At 43.4% G+C, this 21,143-nt stretch overlaps 1 protein-coding gene across 4 annotated transcripts; it reads left to right on the forward strand.

Moving 5' to 3' along the window:
* Positions 1 to 7,135: 7,135 nt before the first annotated feature.
* Positions 7,136 to 20,817, forward strand: ANKDD1A (ankyrin repeat and death domain containing 1A). Of its 4 annotated transcripts, XM_089539212.1 has the most exons (15): positions 7,136 to 7,364; positions 8,503 to 8,606; positions 8,767 to 8,865; positions 9,204 to 9,302; positions 10,829 to 10,933; positions 11,776 to 11,874; positions 12,452 to 12,550; positions 13,166 to 13,264; positions 13,912 to 14,010; positions 14,510 to 14,608; positions 15,035 to 15,133; positions 16,657 to 16,752; positions 17,237 to 17,438; positions 17,550 to 17,681; positions 18,432 to 20,817. In XM_089539212.1, the coding sequence occupies exons 1-15, from the start codon at positions 7,331 to 7,333 to the stop codon at positions 18,491 to 18,493; spliced, it is 1,527 nt and encodes a 508-aa protein (XP_089395338.1). In that variant the 5' UTR covers positions 7,136 to 7,330; the 3' UTR covers positions 18,494 to 20,817. The 4 variants fall into 4 exon arrangements, with proteins under 4 accessions (XP_089395338.1, XP_089395339.1, XP_089395340.1 ...); XM_089539213.1 differs by lacking the exon at positions 15,035 to 15,133; XM_089539214.1 differs by lacking the exon at positions 13,912 to 14,010.
* The last annotated feature ends 326 nt before the right edge of the window (positions 20,818 to 21,143 follow it).

Raw genomic sequence — 21,143 nt, forward strand, 5'->3', positions numbered from 1 at the left:
AACTATATGATGCTGGGAAATGGCTGCTCCCTGAACGATTCAGGGATGCTGGAGGTGAGGGGACGATTCCCTGACATTTAGGAAGAGTGTCAGGCTTTCCGACACACATGCTTCCTAAACGTTTAACCAGTGTTTAACCAGCATTTACCCCATGGTAAGCGTTGGTATGAAAATCTTCACTGACAAGCTGGAAGGTGTCCAGTGGGAGGTGAGCAAAATGGATGGTCATCTGGATGGTCAGCTGCTGGGATTGCTTTGATTGCATCTCCCAGCATGGCTGAATGGGTTTGGACTGCATAGCCCTTCAGGTATTTTCCAATTCTATCGTTCTATGATTCTCAACATTTGAAGCTGGGTACAAGGCACTTCATCCCAGACGCTTCCCTCTCCTGAACGCAGAAGCTTCCACCCACTGAGCTGCTGTTGCTGCAAATGAATGGAGAGGAAAGCAGTTGGAGCTAAATGCCAGCCATTCCTAAACCAAGCCCTCCTTTCCAGCACTAGGCCCTGTTTACTTGTTGTTGCATTTTTAATATCATGCAGCACTTTGGCAGCTTCGACGCTGGCGCTCCATAGAAATGAGTGCTCCGCATCCACATCTTTGCAATTCTCCTTCACTTCTCAGCATTGCAGGTGTCACTGTGAGGAGGGAGTCTGAAAAACCTGAGCAACCATTGACTGCTGGGGTTGCTAAACTACAGGGAAGCACCCACTGGTCTCTCTCACCCATTTGGACCCCAGAAAGCAGACAGGGTCTGGACCCCATGGCAGCGATCCTGGGCCACTTGGCAGAGTGTGAGTCTCCACCAAGCCTACCTCTGTCTTCTTTTTGCATCCACTTATTCACAGCCAATTTTGTCAACTGCTGGAGTATGACTGTTTAGTGGCCAGGAGAAGCTGGATAGTGTCTGGCTGTATTTCTGTTGCCAAAGCAGAAAGGCATTATCCTCTGGATTTTCTATTAATCAAGGAGGATAATGTACTTCTTTGCACTCCATTTGCAGAAATTCAGCCAGACACTGCCTTGACATAATTTTTTTTTGGTGGGTTTTTCAGGCTTTGTGGTCATGTTCTAGAAGAGTTTATTCCTGATGTTTCACCAGCATCTGTGGCTGGCATCTTCAGAGAAAAACCCACAAATAACTATGGATGCCGGCAGTGAAAGCCTTCGACTTCACACCGCCTGGACACTTCGTCCCTGCCCTCCTCTGGTTGCTAAAAGTCCACAAAGAAGTACCCACTACCTCTTCCTCAAAAGGCTTGAAGATAATATCCACAGGTGTAACTTTTGTAGACTGTTTCCCCACAATGCCAGGTCTGTAAAGAATTCTGGCAAGGAATGCCACTCCATCGTCTTATTCAAAGATACAGCCATGTTAGACTGTAGAATCAGTATGTTGAGAGATCTTGTAGCACCTTTGAGACTCACTGGAAGAAAGAAGTTGGCAGCATGAGCTTTTGGATATTTCTGTCTACTACCTCAGATGCATATAATCTTATGTTTTCTTTTCTTTTCCAGCTGGGAGAGAAGGCTAAATATCTCACAAAACTACAAATCCCCAAATTTTATAGCATTGAGCCATGGCGGTTAAAACAGTATCAGACTGCATTCATTCTGCAGTGTAGATGCATCCTTTGTCTTCTGCCGGAAGGAAAGCAATACTCACTTTGCTTCAGAGTTCCCGCCCCCCCCAAAAAAAACAACAACAACACATTATTGCATTTAATTCTATTTGTTAGGGGTTTGCGGCCCACCTCAAGGTCATTTTTGTAGACTGTGGGTCCCTCCTGGGCCCTTCCTAAGCCTCATGCCCTGAAATGTATATTATGCAGCAATAGGTTACACATAGCAACATGTTTGAAAGCAAGAAGGAAAGGCATGATGAGAGAGCCGCTTCTTCTCTAGGCAAAGGACTGCTATGCAAAGTGAGCCTCTCACCGACCCACAAAGGACTGCTCCATTCACCTTTCTCTGAGGTCTCTCAATTTCCTCCAGCTATAATTCACCGAAATCTCATTAATGCTGTTGGCGTGAGTGAGATATGCTGCGCCCCAGTGTGCCGCTCCAAGCAATGAGGCAATGCCACCTGTAATTAATATTTTCCTGACAGCGGCTGGCCACACTTTTCCTACCCCTGAATTGCAACCCCACTCAGCTGTCAGTCACCTTCGGAGCAAAAGGGACGAGGGACACCAGGGCTTTCTCTGCTTTTAACTCCAGCTAAGCCCTCCTGCGTCTCCTTCTGGATGCATTTGCTCCAGATGACGTGGCAAAGCTGCTGTCTGGGTTAATCCAGGTCCTTGTCATCCTCCTGCCTTTGAATGCAAGCATTCAGGAGAGGAAGCCAAAAGTGCCCCTTTTCCTGAGTATTGCTTGTTTTAGGGCTGCCCCTGAAACTAATACAAATTCCCTGCAAGACCTGAGCAGAGCTGTTGCAGATAGGGTGGCTTGGGGGGGTCTCTCGTTCATAGGGTTGCCATGGGTCCAAGTCAACTTGACGGTAGTTAACAACAACAAAATCTCACTGTGCAAAGTGGGACTTGCTTCTATGTCAGAATGGCTAGAGGACTGGACTGTTAACTCAACCTCCAGGGCCCTTTCACACTATACAAATATATATCCCACTTCAGCTGCTCATGAAATACTGCAGTGTTTATTTATGTTTAAGCATTTTTTTATTCCAGCAAGCTTTTTAAAATCATGCAGGCCTGGCTTTATTGCGGGGAGGTTGGTTTAGTCTATTTTTAACTCTGTATGTTTTCAATCTTGTTTTTAAAGTGTTTAATATTACACACACAGAGTGGGTCCTTGTTATCCGCTGGGGTTTGGTTCGAGGATCCCCTGCGGATACCAAAATCCATGGATGCTCAAGTGCCATTAAACACAATGGCACAGCAAAATGGTGTCCCTTATATGAAATAGAATATTAAGAGGATTTAATTATTTCTTTGGAACAGAGCCCTGGTTTTGGAACATTCGTTAATTCAAAAGCGGGTGGTGCATCTACACTGGAGAAATTATGCACTTTGATGCCACTTTAAGTACCATAGCTCCATCTGATGGAATCCTGGGATCTGTAATTTCACAAGATCTTTAGCTTTCTCTGCCAAAGAGTGCTGGCACCCCACAAAATTACAAATCCCAAGATGGCATAAAAATGCAACACGTTTTTATTTTATTGTTGTCCCACCTTTCTCCCAAGTTGGGACCCAAGGCGGCTCACAATGTACAGTCAGTCCTCCTTATCCACAGATTTTCTTATCCACAGATTCAAGCATCCATGATTAGAAAATATTCCCCCCAAAAAAAGTCTAATTCCAACTAGCAAACCTTTTTTTTCCTCTCTCCCAAAATCTGCATCGAAGGCTTTCCTGCCACCTGGTGGGCAGTCGACCGACGGAGTTGCCAACATGATCTGAGAGGAAGGTGAACAAGATAGTTTAGTAGTGAGAAGCTCGACTATGATGGTTTGTTGGTAATGCTGGTTACAGGGATCATAGTTGAAACAGCTTCACTGGCTGTCAGTCCGTTTCTGGGCACAATACAAAGTCCTGGTTTTCATTCTGAAAGCCTTACACACAGAAGAGACACATACCAAGGCCTCGTTCCCACTTACAAATAAATCAGTTTGCAACCCGAATCGATGCATTAATTCGACAGCGGAGTGTGGTTCACACTACATTTGCCCTGATCGCATCTCTTCCCTGTAAAATAACCCACTTCTGGTTCACATTCACGAACAAATCGATTCAAAATGGACCCGCTCCAGCCGATCAAAGGGCAAATTGAAATCGATTTTGATCCGCATCTGGTTCACGCTTGCGCAGAATCGATTTAGCCGAAAAGATGTGGAAAAAATCAGCATCAAAAAGATGCGGGTTAAATGGGTCTAGTGCATGTATGGATCCCACTCTTCTGGTTGTCATGTGCTTAAAGTCGCTTCTGATTTATGGAGGCCCTAAGGGTTTTCATGGGGTTTTCTATCAAGGGGTTTTCTTGTCAAGATTTGTTCAGAGATTTGCCATTGCCTTCCCAACTGATCATGCAAAGCAGAACGGTACATGATCCACACACGAATTGCAAAATAAACACGGGCGCACACACACACACACACACACACACACACACACACACAGAAATACACCAACAAACTGCTACAACAAATGGCTAAAAGCTTCCCAAACAATGAGATGTCAGCTTAAATCATCATGTTTTGAGTAAACCTTTCTCAGGAAGAAACATAAAAGGAGAATTTATAAGCAAATTGTACAATTTTCCCCCTTTCAAACCTTTTTAGAAAAACGTAACTACTATATACTTCTTCTGCCCATCCATAGCCAATAATCAAAGCTTTAATCTACAAATCCAGAAGCAGTTCATGTATCAAATCTTTGCAGTAAGTAAACCTGAATTTTTCCCTATCCCTGATCAATTGCCTATTAGCGTTCCTTTGAAGGATGTTAAGTCAGTTTGTCCATTTCTGCTCCATCCGCTATTCTTTCTTCCTATCCATTCCTCCTCCTCCTCTTCTGCTTCCCAGAGAAGTGAGTGTCAAACCTGCAATAAAACTAATTAAATGCAACTTCCCCAGAATCATATTAAAAACAACATTAAAATGTAGCAAGAGGGGAAATTTAGAGGCAGATAAACCAATATGAAGCCAAGAATATTCCCTAGATGCATAGGAAGCACTTTAGCTTTGGGGGAGCATGCTTCACACCTTCCCAAGCCATCATTTTGAAGAAGAGATCTATGACTGTCCCTTTTCAGATCTTTAATGCTAGTGCTCTGCTGAATCTTTGCTGTCTAGACAGAGTTAATCTACCTTCGCTATATTGGAGTATAATTCAACCTTCATCTTTTTATTTAACATTTTATGGCCGCTCAAGTTGTCTTGGTCATATAACTTTCTAACTAAAGGAAGGCAGAAAAGGTGTGATCTCGCAAACGGCGTTGGACTGCAGAGTCCACACTGCAGAATGAATGCAGTTTGGCACTGCTTTGACTATCATGGCTCCGTCTTATGGAAACCTGAGATTTGTTGTGGCACCAGAGTTCCCTGGCACCGAAGGCCAAATATCTCACAAAACTACAAATCCCAGAATTCCATAGCATTGAGTCATGGTAGTTGAAGTGGTGTCAGATTGCATTCACTTGGAAGTGCAGATGCAACTTGCTGGCCTATGATCAGGGAGGTAGGTCAAAACAGACGTGGGGAAATTTGTCAACTAACTCCATTGCAAGGGCTCCAACCAGGCCCCACTCACCCACAACCCCAAATTGGTCCCAAATCCTCCCCCAAATGGCCGCCATGACTAGCAATGGGTGCCATTTTGCCACGTTTGGCTAAAGCGGTTTCCTGTTGACTGCATTGTGTGGGGCGTCTTCGCTTGCCACGTTTCATCCAACAATTATAAAGAATCATTGCAAATTCTGATTCCTCCAAAGAGCCAATTAAGTCCTCTCTGGCACAAAAGGAGTCAGATCATTCAAAGCCGATAGAGCGCAAATAGACATCCAGAAACACTCTAATTGCAATTATCTCCATTGAGCGCTGGTTTTTTCAGTTTAAATATTTAATAATATTTGAGTTGCGGCAATGACAATTCTCCAGCTCATCCTATTAGCTGCTCTAGGTATAGATAGATCCCACATTTAATCCACAATGGCTCTGGCCAGATTTCAATTCTCATAAGGTTAATTTGGCATGAATATATATAAGTGATGAGTCTATGGGCCAGACTCACTTTTTCGACACATGAAATTATAGGCAAAAAACCCCTTCTTTCCTTCCTTCCTTCCTTTCTTCCTTCCTTCCTTCCTTCCAGATGTGAATGTCATATACTTAAATAACTGTGCCTAGTAAATGGATCCCAGACCTAACCCAGGCAAAGTTATCATATAGCCAACTGCATTTATGGTTTTAACTGCATGGCAATAGCTTTGGAAGGAGATGGAGGGTTGTGAATTTGTTTCCAAGGCGCTTGCAATTTGAATTTTAACAGAAGGAGAGGGGGAAGGCTACAGATTTGTCTACAGCAAGCCAGCCCAAATCAGCTTAAACGAAGAGGTAAAAAAATGTAATTAATGATATATTCCATATCTCTGAGAATGATTGTTAATTTAGTGTTAACCCTCTCTGTGGCCGTTCATGGGAAAAGGGAAAGGCATCACACAAAAATGTGTATTATGAATTATGGACTATATGTTATGTAGTTTGTGCAGTGGGCCCTTGATATCCACCGGAGTTTGGTTCCAGGACCCCCATGGATACCAAAATCCATGGGTACTCAAGTCCCATTAAATACAATGGCATAGTGAAATGGTGCCCCTTAGATAAGATAGCAAAATCAAGGTTTGTTTTTTGGAATGTATATACATTCAAAGTTTTTTTTAAAGAGTTTAAGACCCTCTCCACTACTTGGCTTTGAACAGTATTAGCTTTTAATCTGGAGTGGATTCCCACTGATAGGCAGAAAGGGGCTGGAATGGCCCTTGGGGTCTCTTCCACCTCTATGAATCTACAAATGCATTTCCCAATCTATTGACTAACCTTCCAGTCTTTGATAGACTGCATATTCCTGCATGACAGAAGAGGGTTGGTTGGACTAGATGGCCTTTGGGGATCCCTTCTAACTCTAGGATTCTATGAAACTATGATAGGATTTCCCAATGTATTGATTAACCTTCCAACCATTGCTTGCTTGTGTCCTCCTGCATGGCAGAAATGGGGTTGGACTGGATACCCTTTGGGGGTCCCCTTCCACCTTTAGGAGTCTGTAGTGTTGTGTGCATACATGTCTGGTTTTGGAGAGGGCACAGGGAGCCATCCTAGACTAGAGCCACTCTCCAAACCTCACCCTGGGCATCTTTCTATGGCACCCCCCCCCAAGAAAATGAATCAGTGCCCCCCATAAAAGAGGACACAGAGGGGGGTTACCCTATGAGGAAGCAGTGGCTCCTGACTTGAAGCAGAGAGAGGGAGAAGGATCTGAAATCTCAGATCCAGGTTTCCAGGACTATTTTTAGCCCATTTCCCACAAGCCCAGCTTGGAGAAAGAGGAGGAGAAAGGAAAGCAAGGCAGCAGCAGCAGCAGGAGCAATAGCATCCAAAGGAGGAGGATGGAGGAGGAGGAGGAGTAAGGCTCCTCATCGCTGCCTTGTTCTCAGCCGCAGCCCAGTCGCTGTCCAGCATCTTGCCCTCCCGGGACTTGAGTTCGAATCCTGACCCCAGCTGCCAAGCAGCAGAGTCTCCCCAGCAGAGACCCTCCTGGGCCCCTCACTGCAGCAAAGCAGCAGAGATGCTCCGGTAGTGGGCCACACAAGGCGATGGAGGACGACCTGGCCTCCGAGGAGGATACGTGTGAGTGGGGAGACACGTGTCAGGCAAGGAAGAGGGGTCTTAGAGGGCTGCTGGAGGGAGGAGGAGGGGCGTCAGGAATAGGAGGCATTGCTGTTGTGTGTTGTGTGCCTTCAAGACGTATGGGGGGTCCCTCTCCTGGGGGTCTTTTTGGCAAGGTTTCTTTCAGAGGGAGGTTAATGTTTTCAAATTGTATTGTTTTATACTCCAATTGTATTGCTATTATTTATATAAATGTATTTATGTTTCACTTGTATTGTTGTAAGCCGACTTGAGCCCCTATATTGGGAGAAAGGCGGGATGTAAGAAAAGAAAATATTATTTTTATTAATATAATAACAATAATAATTATTATTATTATTTCATATGGCCAAGCCAGGATTCGAATCTCGCTGTCTAGAGTTCTAGTCCAAGCTTGCTCCAACCATTATGCCAAAACAGCTCACAAACCTATCCTGGGGGTTTTCTTGGCAAGGTTTGTTCAGAGGGATTTGTTCCTGGCCTTCCTTTGAGGCTGAGAGTGTGTGACTTGCCCCATGTCACCCGGTGGGTTTCCGTGGCCAAGCCAGGATTCGAACCCTGGTCTCTGAAAGTCCTGGCTCAGTGCTCAAATCAATTTCTTTCAGGCAAAATTCAATAGAAGGAATTGCCCGCAGCTCTTCTTTTTTATTTATTCTAAAGAAAGCATTAAAAATAGTATCACGGAAGTAAGGAGCGAAGCCTGTCCTGCTATATAAACCCTTTCCAATCCCTGCTGTGTAAATCCACGCTGATCTCTGCCCTATCGCTGTGGTTACTTTTGGGGAAAGTACTGTTTATCCTGTCTATGCTATAATGCAGTCTATAAACACTGGCCATGAGTCACATTGGGAGATATGTAAACTGCCCTTTTGCTGAGAAGCCTTGCTTTCTAAAGGTATTAATGGATGAATTAAGTACGATTTGCTATGATGCCTGGCTCCCCCAACCTGGTGCCCACCCAAGGACTATGGTTTCCATCATCCCTGGCCAACAGGAGGGTCCAAAAAGCAATTGCAGAGGGTCCCAGGTCCCCTAGTCCTAGTTAAGGATTTCATTTCTGTCTCTCTTTTAGCACCCCTGACCTGTTAAGTTCATTAATGCACCATGTTCTTCCTCCCAGTGCTCCTTTCGGAGAAAGAGTTCCACGATGCGGCCAAACGAAATGACACCATGCGCATGGAAGAGCTGGTCAAGCGAGGGGTGGACATCAGAGCCAAGAATAATGTAGGTACTCACTGTGTGCATTTGCAGGGATTGCAGGAGTAACTATCCGTCTAGCAGGGCCTGGACTTCATTTCTCATCCAGTCTCTAAATACTCTAAAGGTACCTCAAGGCCTGCTCTCACTTCTCTCTCTTTTGCTTAATGTCTCCCTTCCTTTCCAGATAGACAGGACTGCTCTCCATTGGGCCGCGGGAGCAGGGAACGAACAGGCCGTGCGTCTCCTTTTGGACCATGACGCCTCCGTCAATGATGAGGATAATGTAAGAAGTCAAAGATATAGTTGCAGTAGTCGGTAAAATCAATACGTAGAGAGATCCCAAACTTACTTTTAAAAAAATCTAAATAGAAAAAAAAATCATCTGAAACTTAGCCAGATTGGTGACTGGAAGTCATGCATCACCAAAACATGTCAGTGTGGCCTGTATGGTGGGCAAAGGGATGGGAATGTCCCCTGTTGCCTGTGCAGTTGCCTGCCCTTGCCCTAGAAAATGTCCCCACTGCTTTCTCCATTGCAAACTGGGCAACAAGCCTGCGCACTAATTGCCATTTTATTCCAGAATCAAGATGACCTTTCTTCTGTCTCTCTCTGGCTACCCAGTTTGGGATGAATGCCCTCCTCTTGTCTGCTTGGTTCGGCCACCTGCGCATCCTTCAGATCCTGGTCAACGCCGGTGCCAAAATCAGCTGTGCAAACAAGGTGCGGCCATTTCCACATGCACACAAGCTTGTGCATGGATGCATATTGCAGGATGCACACAGATGCGTATGAATGTGCATTTTGCAATACGCATGGTATTGCAGATGTGCACATTTGTTTATGCATTCAGTTACATATTTTCTGCTTTGTTTCAGTTGGGCAACATTGCCTTCAACACAATGACACATTGGGTACTTCTGTTGTAGTCCAGCGCTTCTTTGCTGGTGTCCAGAAGCACATTGTGAGTCTCCTGATGTGTATTGGTGCCATTGCACATCAGGGTCCTGGCTCATAAGTTACTCCTCTGGCTACTATTATGCAGCAGGCATCTGTATATTGTAATATCACGGAAGCCCTTAAGTGAATACAGACATTCAAAAACTGCTTAGTTCTGTTTCTTGCAAATGTAAATCTACTTAGGAAGACGTAAGTCCCATGCTGAATTTCAGTCAAAGTTACTAGCTAATAATGCACACACAGAGGCACATATATCTTTTAAATAATAGGCTGCAAACCTGCGTCTTTTTTACATCAGCCCAAAGTCAGAGTGGTTTAGCTCTCCAAAGCTGATGGCACCCAAAATGGATAAATTTCTCCGGTGACTATCCGTTTAATAGAGGTTATCTCCTCCTTTACAGACACATAAAACCAAACCTTGTTTGTTGTTGGACTTGTTTGGCCTGGACTGAGACAGCTAGGAAATGCATCTAAGGCATGCGGAAATGTCTGTGAACGTCGCTTTAGTGGCGCGGGGGATTTATAGACCAGAAAGCATGACATCTTCCTCTGTGGGGCTGGCAGTGTTTGTTTAAGGGGTGAGCCTTGCATTATTTGCATAAAGCCTTCGACCACAGAGAATGCACCTCTGCGTGGGTTTCTTTTTTGTAATGAATAACTTGAAAGGAACAAGATATTACATGGTGGTTGTAAAAGATAAGCATGGAGGGAAGGGATTTCCTCCAGGAGGGGTTTCTGCACTCAAATACAACTTGATGATTACCGATGGCAAAGTTCATAATGCTTACAAGGAAAAAAAGCAGCTACATTCACCCTACATTACACCGGAGTTTCTAAATTTTCAGGTTGCACCCCTTGCCTGGCGCCTGGATTTCTGGAATTCCCATCTTCAACATGTTTGCTATTCTCCCCTCTCTCTTTTAAACATTGTTTAAAGCTTATGACAAATGATTGTAGAGCTTTCCCAAATGATTAATGATCTGGCTTTTTAACTTCTTACATTGAAACATCTTTGTGTCTTACCTAAACTTCAGTATCTTGGTGGCTTTTTGAAAACGGAGCTTTCGATGCCATAGTTGTTGCTGTCGAGGAGACAAAACACTTTGACAAATGAGGGGTTACGGCCTACTGCCATGATCCCGTTTTTTAATAAATGGCCCTCGTTCCCATCCTCTGAGTTTGAAAGGTGACTCTGAAAGGCAATAAGTGGAAGATTAAACTGATAAAAAATGAGCCAAGAGTTCCTTGGTCCATATCTTGGGCACTGATTCCTGTCCTTCCTTTTCCAGAATGGACACAACCTGCTGCATTGCGCGGCCCAAAGAGGTCACCTCAAGGTGATGGAGTTCATTATGGAAGATCTGGAGGATGTGCGGCTGGATAAGAAAGATAAGGTGCATTAGTCTTAGGCTTGGAACAACATGGCTTTAAAAAAGAATAGCAGTTCCCAAAATCCCACTGGTTCCCTGTGGGGATTTGGAGAGTTGCAGTAGTCCTAAGAAGCCCCTTTTCCAAGTTCTGCTTTGGACTCAAGATGCAAATCTTTGCTTATTTCTTTCTGGAGAAAAAGGGTGGATGATCATGGCAAGGAGGAAGAATTGCAGGGTGAGAGCTCTGCATCGTCCTGATTTGGCAGAGACAGTCCTGATTAATCCCACTTTTTGATATGGTTTTAAAATGTCCTATTTTGCCCCTTCGCCCTCAGGTTACTCCGGTTGGTGCAAACTGAGCTCAAAGTGCAAAAGTTGTTTGCATTCAAATAACTCTGGGAGAGGAGAAGAGAAGAGGGAATCTTGCCCATCTGAAACTTAATAGACGTAGGAAAAGCAAACTGCTGCAGCCTCTTCCAGCTTGTGTATTCTTCCCTATTTAAAATGCTTGCCATCTTAATCACACTCTGATGTTGCTTGGCCACTCGTGTCCCAGTTTTCACCTGTGAAATGTTGGAAGAGATTTGGGAGGGATGGGTTATTTTTCATTAGACAGTGTTTTCTTTTTTTATTTACATGCCAAACTCAATGCAACTGGGGTTGATGCTTAGCACATCCTCCTTAATGCTATGATGAGCACCCATGTCCTGTAACATCACAAGGGGATCATCCTTCAGTCTTAGGCTTTGCCAGTGAAATCTCGAGACCCAGGATAGTCTGGCCTTGTAACTATGTTTACAATGGGCTGCTAGCAAGGATGCTGTTTTTCTACCTCCTCCTCCTCCTCCTCCTTTTTCTCCTTACAGATGGACAGAACTGCCTTTCATTTAGCTGCAGAGAATGGGCAACTCGAGGTGGTGGAGTTCCTGGTTGCCTCTGGTTGCACATGTAGCGTTAAAGACAAGGTATGCCAAGGGTTGGGAATGGGAATGCATTTGTTGAATTGCTGCATTTTAACCCTGCTTCTCAAACAATGGCTGTCTCCCAAATCACTTCTCATTGAGAACAACTGTTACCTCTTCTGTGCTCTTGGTACCATTTGGTACCACCAACCCTGGTATCCTTCTGGACTGCATTACAGGCATAGGCTTGGAAAGTATTAATCTTATCCCCAGGGTTGCTGCATGAAACAAGTTGGAGATTTCACCTGAGAACTGGAGTCCATTATCACCAATATGTAGTTCTGTTTCTCTATTACCTGGGAAGCTGCTGAAGTTTGGTCAAGAATGGTCAATAGGTGTCTGAAGCAGATGCAAATTAATATATTGAGGCAATGTAGACAAGTCACAGGTTTTATAGAATTGCAGAAGATTTGGTGGTATTTTCCACCAGACCTCATGGGGTGCATTTGACCCAACCTTTCAATGGAGGATTAACTAGCTTGTCCCTTGATTTATTGTGCCATAGAAGGAATTCACCAACTCTCCTAACTGTTGGGTCTCCCTTCCTCTTATTTATGGTGGATACTACACTGATTTGCAGGAGAAGAACACAGCCCTCCATTTAGCTGCCAAGAACGGTCATGCACAGGTGCTTCGGAAACTTGTAGAAATTGGAATGGACCTTGATGAGGAGAATATAGTAAGTAAACTTTGGAAGGGGGGCATGTCACTCCAAGATTGTATTTCAATGCTGAAACCACTACATAGAACTGGCTCTAGGCAATGAAAATCATTCAGTCTCAATTTGCATGTGTTTTTCCAAATCCCACCTGCATTGTCTTCTTTCCCTTGTTTTGTATCAGGTAGGTTGTTTCCCCACATAGAAATTCATGCTCATTTTGAACACAGAAATGGAGAGCCTATGTTCCACCAAGGGTAGCTAGACTATGACTGCTATCATCCCTAGCCATTGGTATATTGGATGAGGCTTATGGGAGTCCAACAACAACTGAAGACAAGAGATTCCCCAGCCCAGTTTAGACAAGACATGGGGCAGATGATGATGATGATGATGATGATGATGTCACAGCTTTATGTTTCTTTGTGTCCTCTATAAATCGAAAGATAAGAGAGCCATTTCTGTATGCACACAATCTAATAGAGATAATGCAAAAGGAAAGAGGGACAAGGAGAGAGAGGAGAGAAGAGTAAGCACAGCAGCATGAGTTTCATCTGTAACCATCAGATGGAACCAGGTCAGTCTTCCTCTTGCCACCATGAATATAATCATTTTTATTTTCCCCACTCTTCCCAGGAAGGGTTGACTGCCCTGCATTTGGCTGCTGAAGGAGGACATCATGACTGCGTAAAGCTACTTCTAGAAGCCGGGTCTGACATCAATGCCCAGACTCAGGTTAGTGGTTTAGTGCTGTGTTCCTTCAAGTCATTTTCGACTTGCAGTAACCCTAACGCAAACCTATCAATGTTTTTTCTTGGCAAGACTTATTTAGAGGCAGTTTGTCTTTGCCTTCCTCTGAGGCTGAGAGAGTGTGACTTGCCCAAGGGCATCCAGTGAGTTTCCATGGCTGAGCGAGGGTTCAAACCCTGTTCTTCCAAAATTTCTCATTTCTCAGTCTGCAGTCAGGGAGAGTGATAAGAAATATCTAAGGCTGCTAATAAGGGATTGTTATGATTATTATATATAAAGATTAAGATGACTAAATTGAAGCTGTCTTACTTTGAACATATCATGAGACACTGTGACCCATCGGAAAAAAATACTAAAGTGGAAGGCATAGCAAAGCAGAAAATCACACTAAAAGTGAATTGTTGCAATAAGGAACCCACTACTGCCCTGAGTTTGCAAGACCTGAGCAGCGCAGTTGATGACTGGGTTTCTTGGAGGTCTCTCTTTCACAGAATCACCATAAGTCAAAGTTGACTTGACAACACAAAACAAAGCAAAAATAAGAGAATTGGGTAGCCAGGAGGCCTTAAGGCCATTTGTAGGCCCCTGGATGATCTCCTCCTAGGCTGCCTGAATGCCTCCTTCTCTCCTAGAAAAAAATGACCTGCCTTCATTACGCTGCACTGAATGGCTGCGAAGACATGGCCAGAATCCTGATCAATGCAGGGATTCACACAGATGCATTGAATTATGTAAGTAATGTGAAGCAGATGACAACTGGAGTATTTTTGCTCTTCTGAATAAACAGGACAGATACTCATTCTTTGGATATGGCTTGGCTTCCTTTGAAGGAGTCCTGCTCCAAAGGAAATGTGACCAGCAGCAAAAGCTTTGGCTCTCTAATTCAGAGGTTGGGTTTTGGTGGAGTCTCCTTCTTTGGAGGTCTTTAAACAGAGGCTGGAAGGGGTGCCTGGATTGTGTATTCCTGCATGGCAGAATTGAAGTGAACTGGATAGCCCTTGGAGTCTCTTCCAACTCTGAGTCTATCAGAGGGAAAGATGGGGGACTGTATAGATCTCAATAAAATATAATCTTGAGGGCTGTGTCTTTCCCCCCTAAATTATGCTTCCATACCATGGCCATACCTGATTTGAGGTGAAGAAGCAACCTTTGCTGCAGCTGAAAGGATGCTTTCTCTTTCAGTTCTGCCAAATTGAACATTAATATTCATGTCACTGCTTCTCTCCACAGCAAAATGCATCAGCTATGCATATTGCGGTGCTACATAACCATCTGACTGTTGTCAAACTCCTAATTGATGCCGAATGTGACCTGGACATCCCTGATAATGTAAGATTTTGCCAGTTGACGAAAGATCTAATAAATACCACGTCTGGTTGCTTTTTACATATACTATGCAGACAGCTCAGAGATGTCTCCTAAGAGATAGAGATAATATTGTTAAAGAAATGGTACGGGAAGTCTTGAAATAAATATCACAGCATGAGCAGAAATGTGTCGAAGCACTATGCTGGTGTACAAATAGTTGCACAGTCAGTGAACCTTCTTGGAGAGTATGCAAGTGCTGTTCTAGTGCAATAAATTCTTCCACAAATACACACACACAACCTTCCTTCTTACTTTTGACTTGATGTTGGTGGGGAGCTAATATTGAGCGGCTGGATGGTGGTCCAGTGGGTAGATCATGGGGTTTTAGTAAAGCCAAAAATGCTCCTGAACCAGATTAAGACTTGCTATTTTTCTTTTTTTACCCAGAGGCAGCAGAGTCCTCTCCATATTGCTGCAGAGTATGGGAGGCAAGACATTGCTGAGCTTATCCTGATTGCTGGGGTGAATTTAAAACTAACAGACAAGGTAAATTATCCTCTTACACAAAACTTGCTAGGCAGGAGTGCAAGGAGGAAGCCATTTCAGTCTCCTTAAAGAGGGAGCTCCAGAGCCTAGGGGCAGCCATTGAGAAGACCCTGTCTTGTGTACCCTTCCAATATGTTTCCTGGGACTCCATGGGACCTCCAAAGCCATTTTTGCAGCCCTTAGTCCCATCCTTAGACTTCCCAGATCTCCTTTTTTTCCCTTGTGTTTCAGGGAGGAGAATGGTCTTTCCTGGTCACCTCCACTAACAGCAATTCAATTTTTAAATTAGTTATACCCACCTCTGCACTCCGTTTAATTAAAAAAGAAACCCTGGCCAGAATGCTGTTGGCATCATGCATTCGTGTAGGTTCCCTTAAACATGCGGTTACACTTTTTAAGCCATTATTCAATGGATGCATTCAGTTCATAGCTTATAAAATGGAGTTCCACAAGTGTAACAGTTCCACATGGACCTAAATTCTGTTGGTAGTCCCAGAAAGAATAAAGCCATCAAGTCAGGTGGATTGAGACTCATACTGGCTCACCACTGAGCAATTGGTTCATTGGTTCTTTTTTATTGTATTTATTTATTTTTATCCTGCCTTTCTGCCAAAGTGGGATCTAAGGCAGTTAACAACGTATATAAAACACATTAAAACATCCATTTTTTAGCAGGAAGATTCAGAAGAAAGTGCTAAGGCAGGCTTATTGTTGAGTATTAAGTAATAAAAAATCATGTCCACAGAGGAGCTACGAGAAATCAAAATAGACAAGGGGTTTCCAGCCTTTTTGACTCGCGGAGCCCTAAGGGCTCCATGGAGCACAGGTTGGAAACCGCTGATATAGCCAATGAGGAAACTGAAATAAAGATTGATCATACCTTGGATCAAACATTGATCAGACTGGGACTGCAGTCAAGAAATCAGAAGACTAGGATTGGGAAGGGCAGCTCTGAAAGAACTAAGCAAGATCTTAAAGTGCAAAGATATTAAACTGAATATCAAAGCTAGGATTCGTCCAAGCTATCATATTCCCCATCAGATGTGAGAGCTGGACAGTGAAGAAAGCTATTAAAAAGAGTGCTGAGGATACCATGGATGGCCAAAAAGGCAAACAAATGGGTCCTTAAACAGATCAAGCCTGAACTCACTAAACTGAGGCAGTTGTACTTTTGACTGTTGTAGTTTCAAGGGGGGGGGGGAAACTGATCCTCTCTTTAAACCACATTCGCATCTCCCTCCTTCAAGCAATTATTTGCAAGCAGATTCCAGAAAACCTCTTTCCTATACTAAAACCAAAACAACAACCAAAATGTTTGCAAGAGCAAGATTACAGAACCGCTCACAAATAGTACGTATCTGTCATCAGTGGCAAATGGGGCATGCGTTCTCAAGATATGAAAGAAGTCACTTAATTCCTGTACATTAACTTTAAAATATGATTAATTGATTTTTTAATTTTAATTTTTTGCTTGTATGATTACTGTTCATGTTTTCTTCCCCTGCTTCACCCTTGGATGGCAGCAAGGGAAAACATCACTAGATATTGCTGCCCGCGGGAATCACATCAACCTGGCGGATATGGTTATCAAAGCAGATCGGTTTTACAAATGGGAAAAGGTAGGTGAACATGCTATCGTAGTAAAAGAATATGCGTTTGACTGTCAGAGCAATAGCTCCAAGAACGGACCCTAACGTGTACATGGGGACCCTAAGAATGTGCAGCTTGGGGCTGTAGTTGTGGTTGTATGTGTACGCACATACACAGCATCTGTAATTTTGCACAAAGCGTCTGCAATTTCAAGTATGTGCATATTTGAAGCCTGCAGTAGTATCTTTGTTCACTTGGTAGCAGAGTTACCAAATTAGTGCATAGTTTGCAGTCAATATGATTTAAAGTTGGGTTGCAAAATAATGAATTGATTGTGATTTCCTGCATGGCATGAGGTTGGACTGGATGGTCCTTGTGGTCTCTTCCAACACTACAATTCTATGATTCTATGAATGGCTTCTTTAAAAATAAAGTAATAAAAAATAGGCTGATATCTTGCATATGAGATGTGCTGCTAAGATTATTGAAAGAAACCTTGACCATTTGTTGCAGGATAATCTGAACAGCGACTCCGACTCCTGGGTAGCCAAGCACTTAACTTTCAAGCAGGACCACCGACTGGAGACGCAACACATTCGTTCGGTCATGTGGAGGCTTGCTACGAAATACCTCAAACCCAGTGAGTGGAAGAAGCTGGCGCATTACTGGAAATTCACCGAGGCGCACATCAGAGCAATCGAGCACCAATGGGCAGGTATTATTGACTGACCTGAAGTATCTCTGTATCGCCTCCCACCCAGCAAGGTCTCCCGAAGTGATGAACAAACAAAAACCAATTAAAACAATACTTTGTTCTTCATTCCAGGCACCAAAAGCTACAAGGAACATGGTCACAGGATGTTGCTTATTTGGCTCCACGGCATCGTCATGGCAGGGGAGAACCCAGTCAAAGGGCTATATGAAGGCCTGGTGGGCATTGGGAGGAACGACTTGGCAGGTAAGGCAAGCATGGACCCTCCGTATTGCGTTGAACCATCTAGACTTCCATCAACTTAATATGATTCTGTGATTATAACCCAAATAAAATGAATCATGGTTAAGCCCGGTTGACTATGGAACAGCCAATGATCCAAATTCCTATTTATTTTTATTTTTTGTGGGTTTTTCAGGCTATGTGGCTATGTTCTGGAAGAGTTTATTCTTGATGTTTCGCCAGCATCTGAAGATGTCAGTCACAGGAATAAACTCTTCTAGAACATGGTCGCATAGCCCGAAAAACCCACAATAAACTATGGATGCCAGCTGTGAAAGCCTTCGACTTCACATTGGAAATCCAAGTTCCAGTTCCATCAGAGACTACTTACTGCAATAGGTTATTTGCAGAATTACCTTTAAGGATGTCTTGGGTCTAAATCAGGGATGAGTACTGTATGGCCTTTCAGATGTTGTTGGACAGTAACACCTAGCATACATTACCATTGGCTATAGGGGCAACAACACATGGACAGCCACATGATTCCCACCCCACAGAGTATGCTTTTGGACCTAGGATACCTAAAGGAGGACCTCCTCTCAGATAAGCCTTGCTGCTCACTTGGATCTAACTAGATCCTCTCTATCTGTAGTGGACTGACTTAGGTCCCTCTTCCACCTAAGGAGGCAGATTCTGGGAGTTAACATAGTCTAAGACAGACACCATGGAAGAAGTCATAAATACCAATGGATCTGTATCCTTGTTTTCTGACAGAGAGCATCCGGAAACAGGCGAACGCAGAGTCTCCTTCTCCGAGGAAGTGTACAGCGATGTGATATCTGAAAAAGTAACGGGAATACTGGTGTTCATTATTACTTCAAGACTGTGATCAAGGGTCACAAACAAACAATGTCATAACCTGTCTTTCTCTAAGGGCTTCATGCCATAACCAATGGCAACATTTTCTACCTGAGATCAGGTAAACACAAAAGTGTATATCAGCAGATTCTAGTCGCAGCAATGCATTGTTATAGAAAAGGGGTGACGGATTACTATTTCCACATTTAGACAGATTTTTTCAGATCTGAGACCAAGGTTGAACTCTTAAACCTACAGAGAGGTAAATCCTATTGAATCAGGAGAAATGACTGTTGAATAAAACTTCTTAAAGGGAAAGATTAGACCATATTTTAAAGCCAGAATATCTCACTGTAAATCTCAAAGTATAGAATCCCTGAAGTTCTTCTATGGCTGCCTCCTCTGCTTAACTAGAGGACAACTATGCAGCCCTCCAGATGCTGGACTGCAATTCCCAGTATGCTTCACCATTAGCAATGCTGGCTAGGGCTGCTGGGGCCTACAGTCTGAGATCTAAATGCACCTACATTTGGTTTTTTCAGTTTCACCATGCAAGTCTACTTTTACAAAGACCATTCAAAAATACTCATTTTGCTACCAATCAGGTGCTAGTTATACACGTCTATTTTCAGTGTAACTTCTTTTGTGTCTTATTCACATATGTGTAATTTATTATTTGAAAGAATTGTATGGGATTTCTCCTCCACATAGTCCCCGTCATCTTCTCTGTCCATGCAAAATGGACAGATACTGTATGACCCCCATATATGCAGGACTGGTACATGCGGATTGACTTACCCATCTCCAAAAAAAATATGTTCTCCCCAGGCATTTTCTAGGTCCTCTGACGCAATTCTGTAGTATGATTCTGCCCGCATTTGAACATAGAGTCATGCTGGAGGACCTAGAGATACGTAGAGGTATTGTCTCTAAGCATTTCTAGGTCCTATGATACGTTTCCACCAGAAGTGATTCCTTTCAATAGGGTTCCCCATTATCACATTTGTGCAAGTATGGAAACATCTACTCCCACAGATACAGGGATTATACTGCACTCGCTTATCCTTTTTCCCATTCCCCACTCAAAAAAAGAGATCAAGAGCACAATCTAGCTCAGGGATGGGAATCATGAACTTCAGATCCCAGCATGGTTCACTGTTAGCTATACTACTGGCTAGGGCTGCATGATTCCCATTGCAACCGAGGCAAAGTTGACCTTCTGAGCATAACCAAAATAAAATTAAACTCAAGTGAGGATGTCTCCACCTCCATCACTGGAAAATCTGTGTTTTTGGAATTAATCTAGATTTGTTGGTAGCAGCAGAGATGCTGTTACTGTATTCTCAAAGTCACTCCATATCCACTGACAGCCTACTGTTCCTTTCCTGAAATTCATGAAGAGAACCCATGTATCTGAGAATACACAGTGAAAGCTGCAATTGCCCAATTCTCCCAGGCACATGCTTATTGAGGTACAAGATGCCATTTCAAATGGGGCAGGAAGAGACTCATTGGCAGCATCTCTTTTCTGCAGTACATATAGAACTCATCCCCTCCACCCAGACCCTGCATGAGAATATAGTGCCTGATAAAACACTGTGACATCTCCAGGAAGGGTGTCTGTCCATAACTGTTTAGAGCAACAGCATGAAAACTTGGGTTGCATGAACCATGTTTCTGGAAGGGTGGGTTATTCAGTCCATGTAAAAATTAATATGGGAGGAGGTTTGATGGAACCACAAAGTTGCAAGGAAGCCATTTTACAACTGAGCCAATACTTCTGCAGTCCCTGCTAACTTTTTCTACATCTTAGCTATGCACACGGAGATAAGCTGGATGGTCAGCTTCTCCTTCTTAGCATGTAGACAGCAACAACTTCAAGAAAAGGAAATATGAGCTGTGAAAGTGATGCTCTACTGCCAACCTCCAAAAGCCATTTTGATCACCTCTAGAAAACTGTGCTATCAGTATATGTCAAACCAGAGGGGAGTTCCAGAGGACATTAAGGACCACAAACCCCCCCCCCCCCCACTTTGGCCACCCCACTTTGAAACAAGCATTTACTGCTTGCTCTAAAGGGCTTCTGTTTGCCATCAGAATTTCCAAGGGAATGATTTCGGGGGCGAGATTAGTCCGTGGATCTGCCAACGTTGTCCCATCTGTGCCCTATAGGTAGGAAATCTCGACTCCAAGGCAGCTTGTGGAGTTTATCCTAGTCAACACAGAAAAGACAGAGACCAGTTTGTATCTCGTGGTGGTTAGACTTTCTTAAAATTTGTCATGAAGTTTTGTATTTTTTAAAACCGTGTTTATGCATCTGATTTTCAAATAAACGATGCTTCCCTTAAACAACTTGTTGGGGTTTTATAAACATAAAGGTAATTATCTAAAATCCTCATCTCTTTAACAGACACTGAAGCAGCAATTACACTGAACACCTGGGGGGTGAAAGACATGTTGGTACCTCTGCACTTGTATTCCTGTTATAAATTTTGGCCTAAATGCAATTGTTAGTCCAGACTACACCAGACCCATTCAGTCAGTTGAACTAACATAGGCATTGACTACCTAAATTTTCATTGAACCAATTAGGACTAACAAGTGGAAGTTGGCCCTTCGTATCAAAAC

This window comes from Sceloporus occidentalis, unplaced genomic scaffold, assembly GCF_023333645.1.
Source record: "Sceloporus occidentalis isolate IW3139 unplaced genomic scaffold, rSceOcc1.0.p SCAF_9, whole genome shotgun sequence".
In the NCBI taxonomy this organism is placed as follows: Eukaryota; Metazoa; Chordata; class Lepidosauria; order Squamata; family Phrynosomatidae; genus Sceloporus; species Sceloporus occidentalis.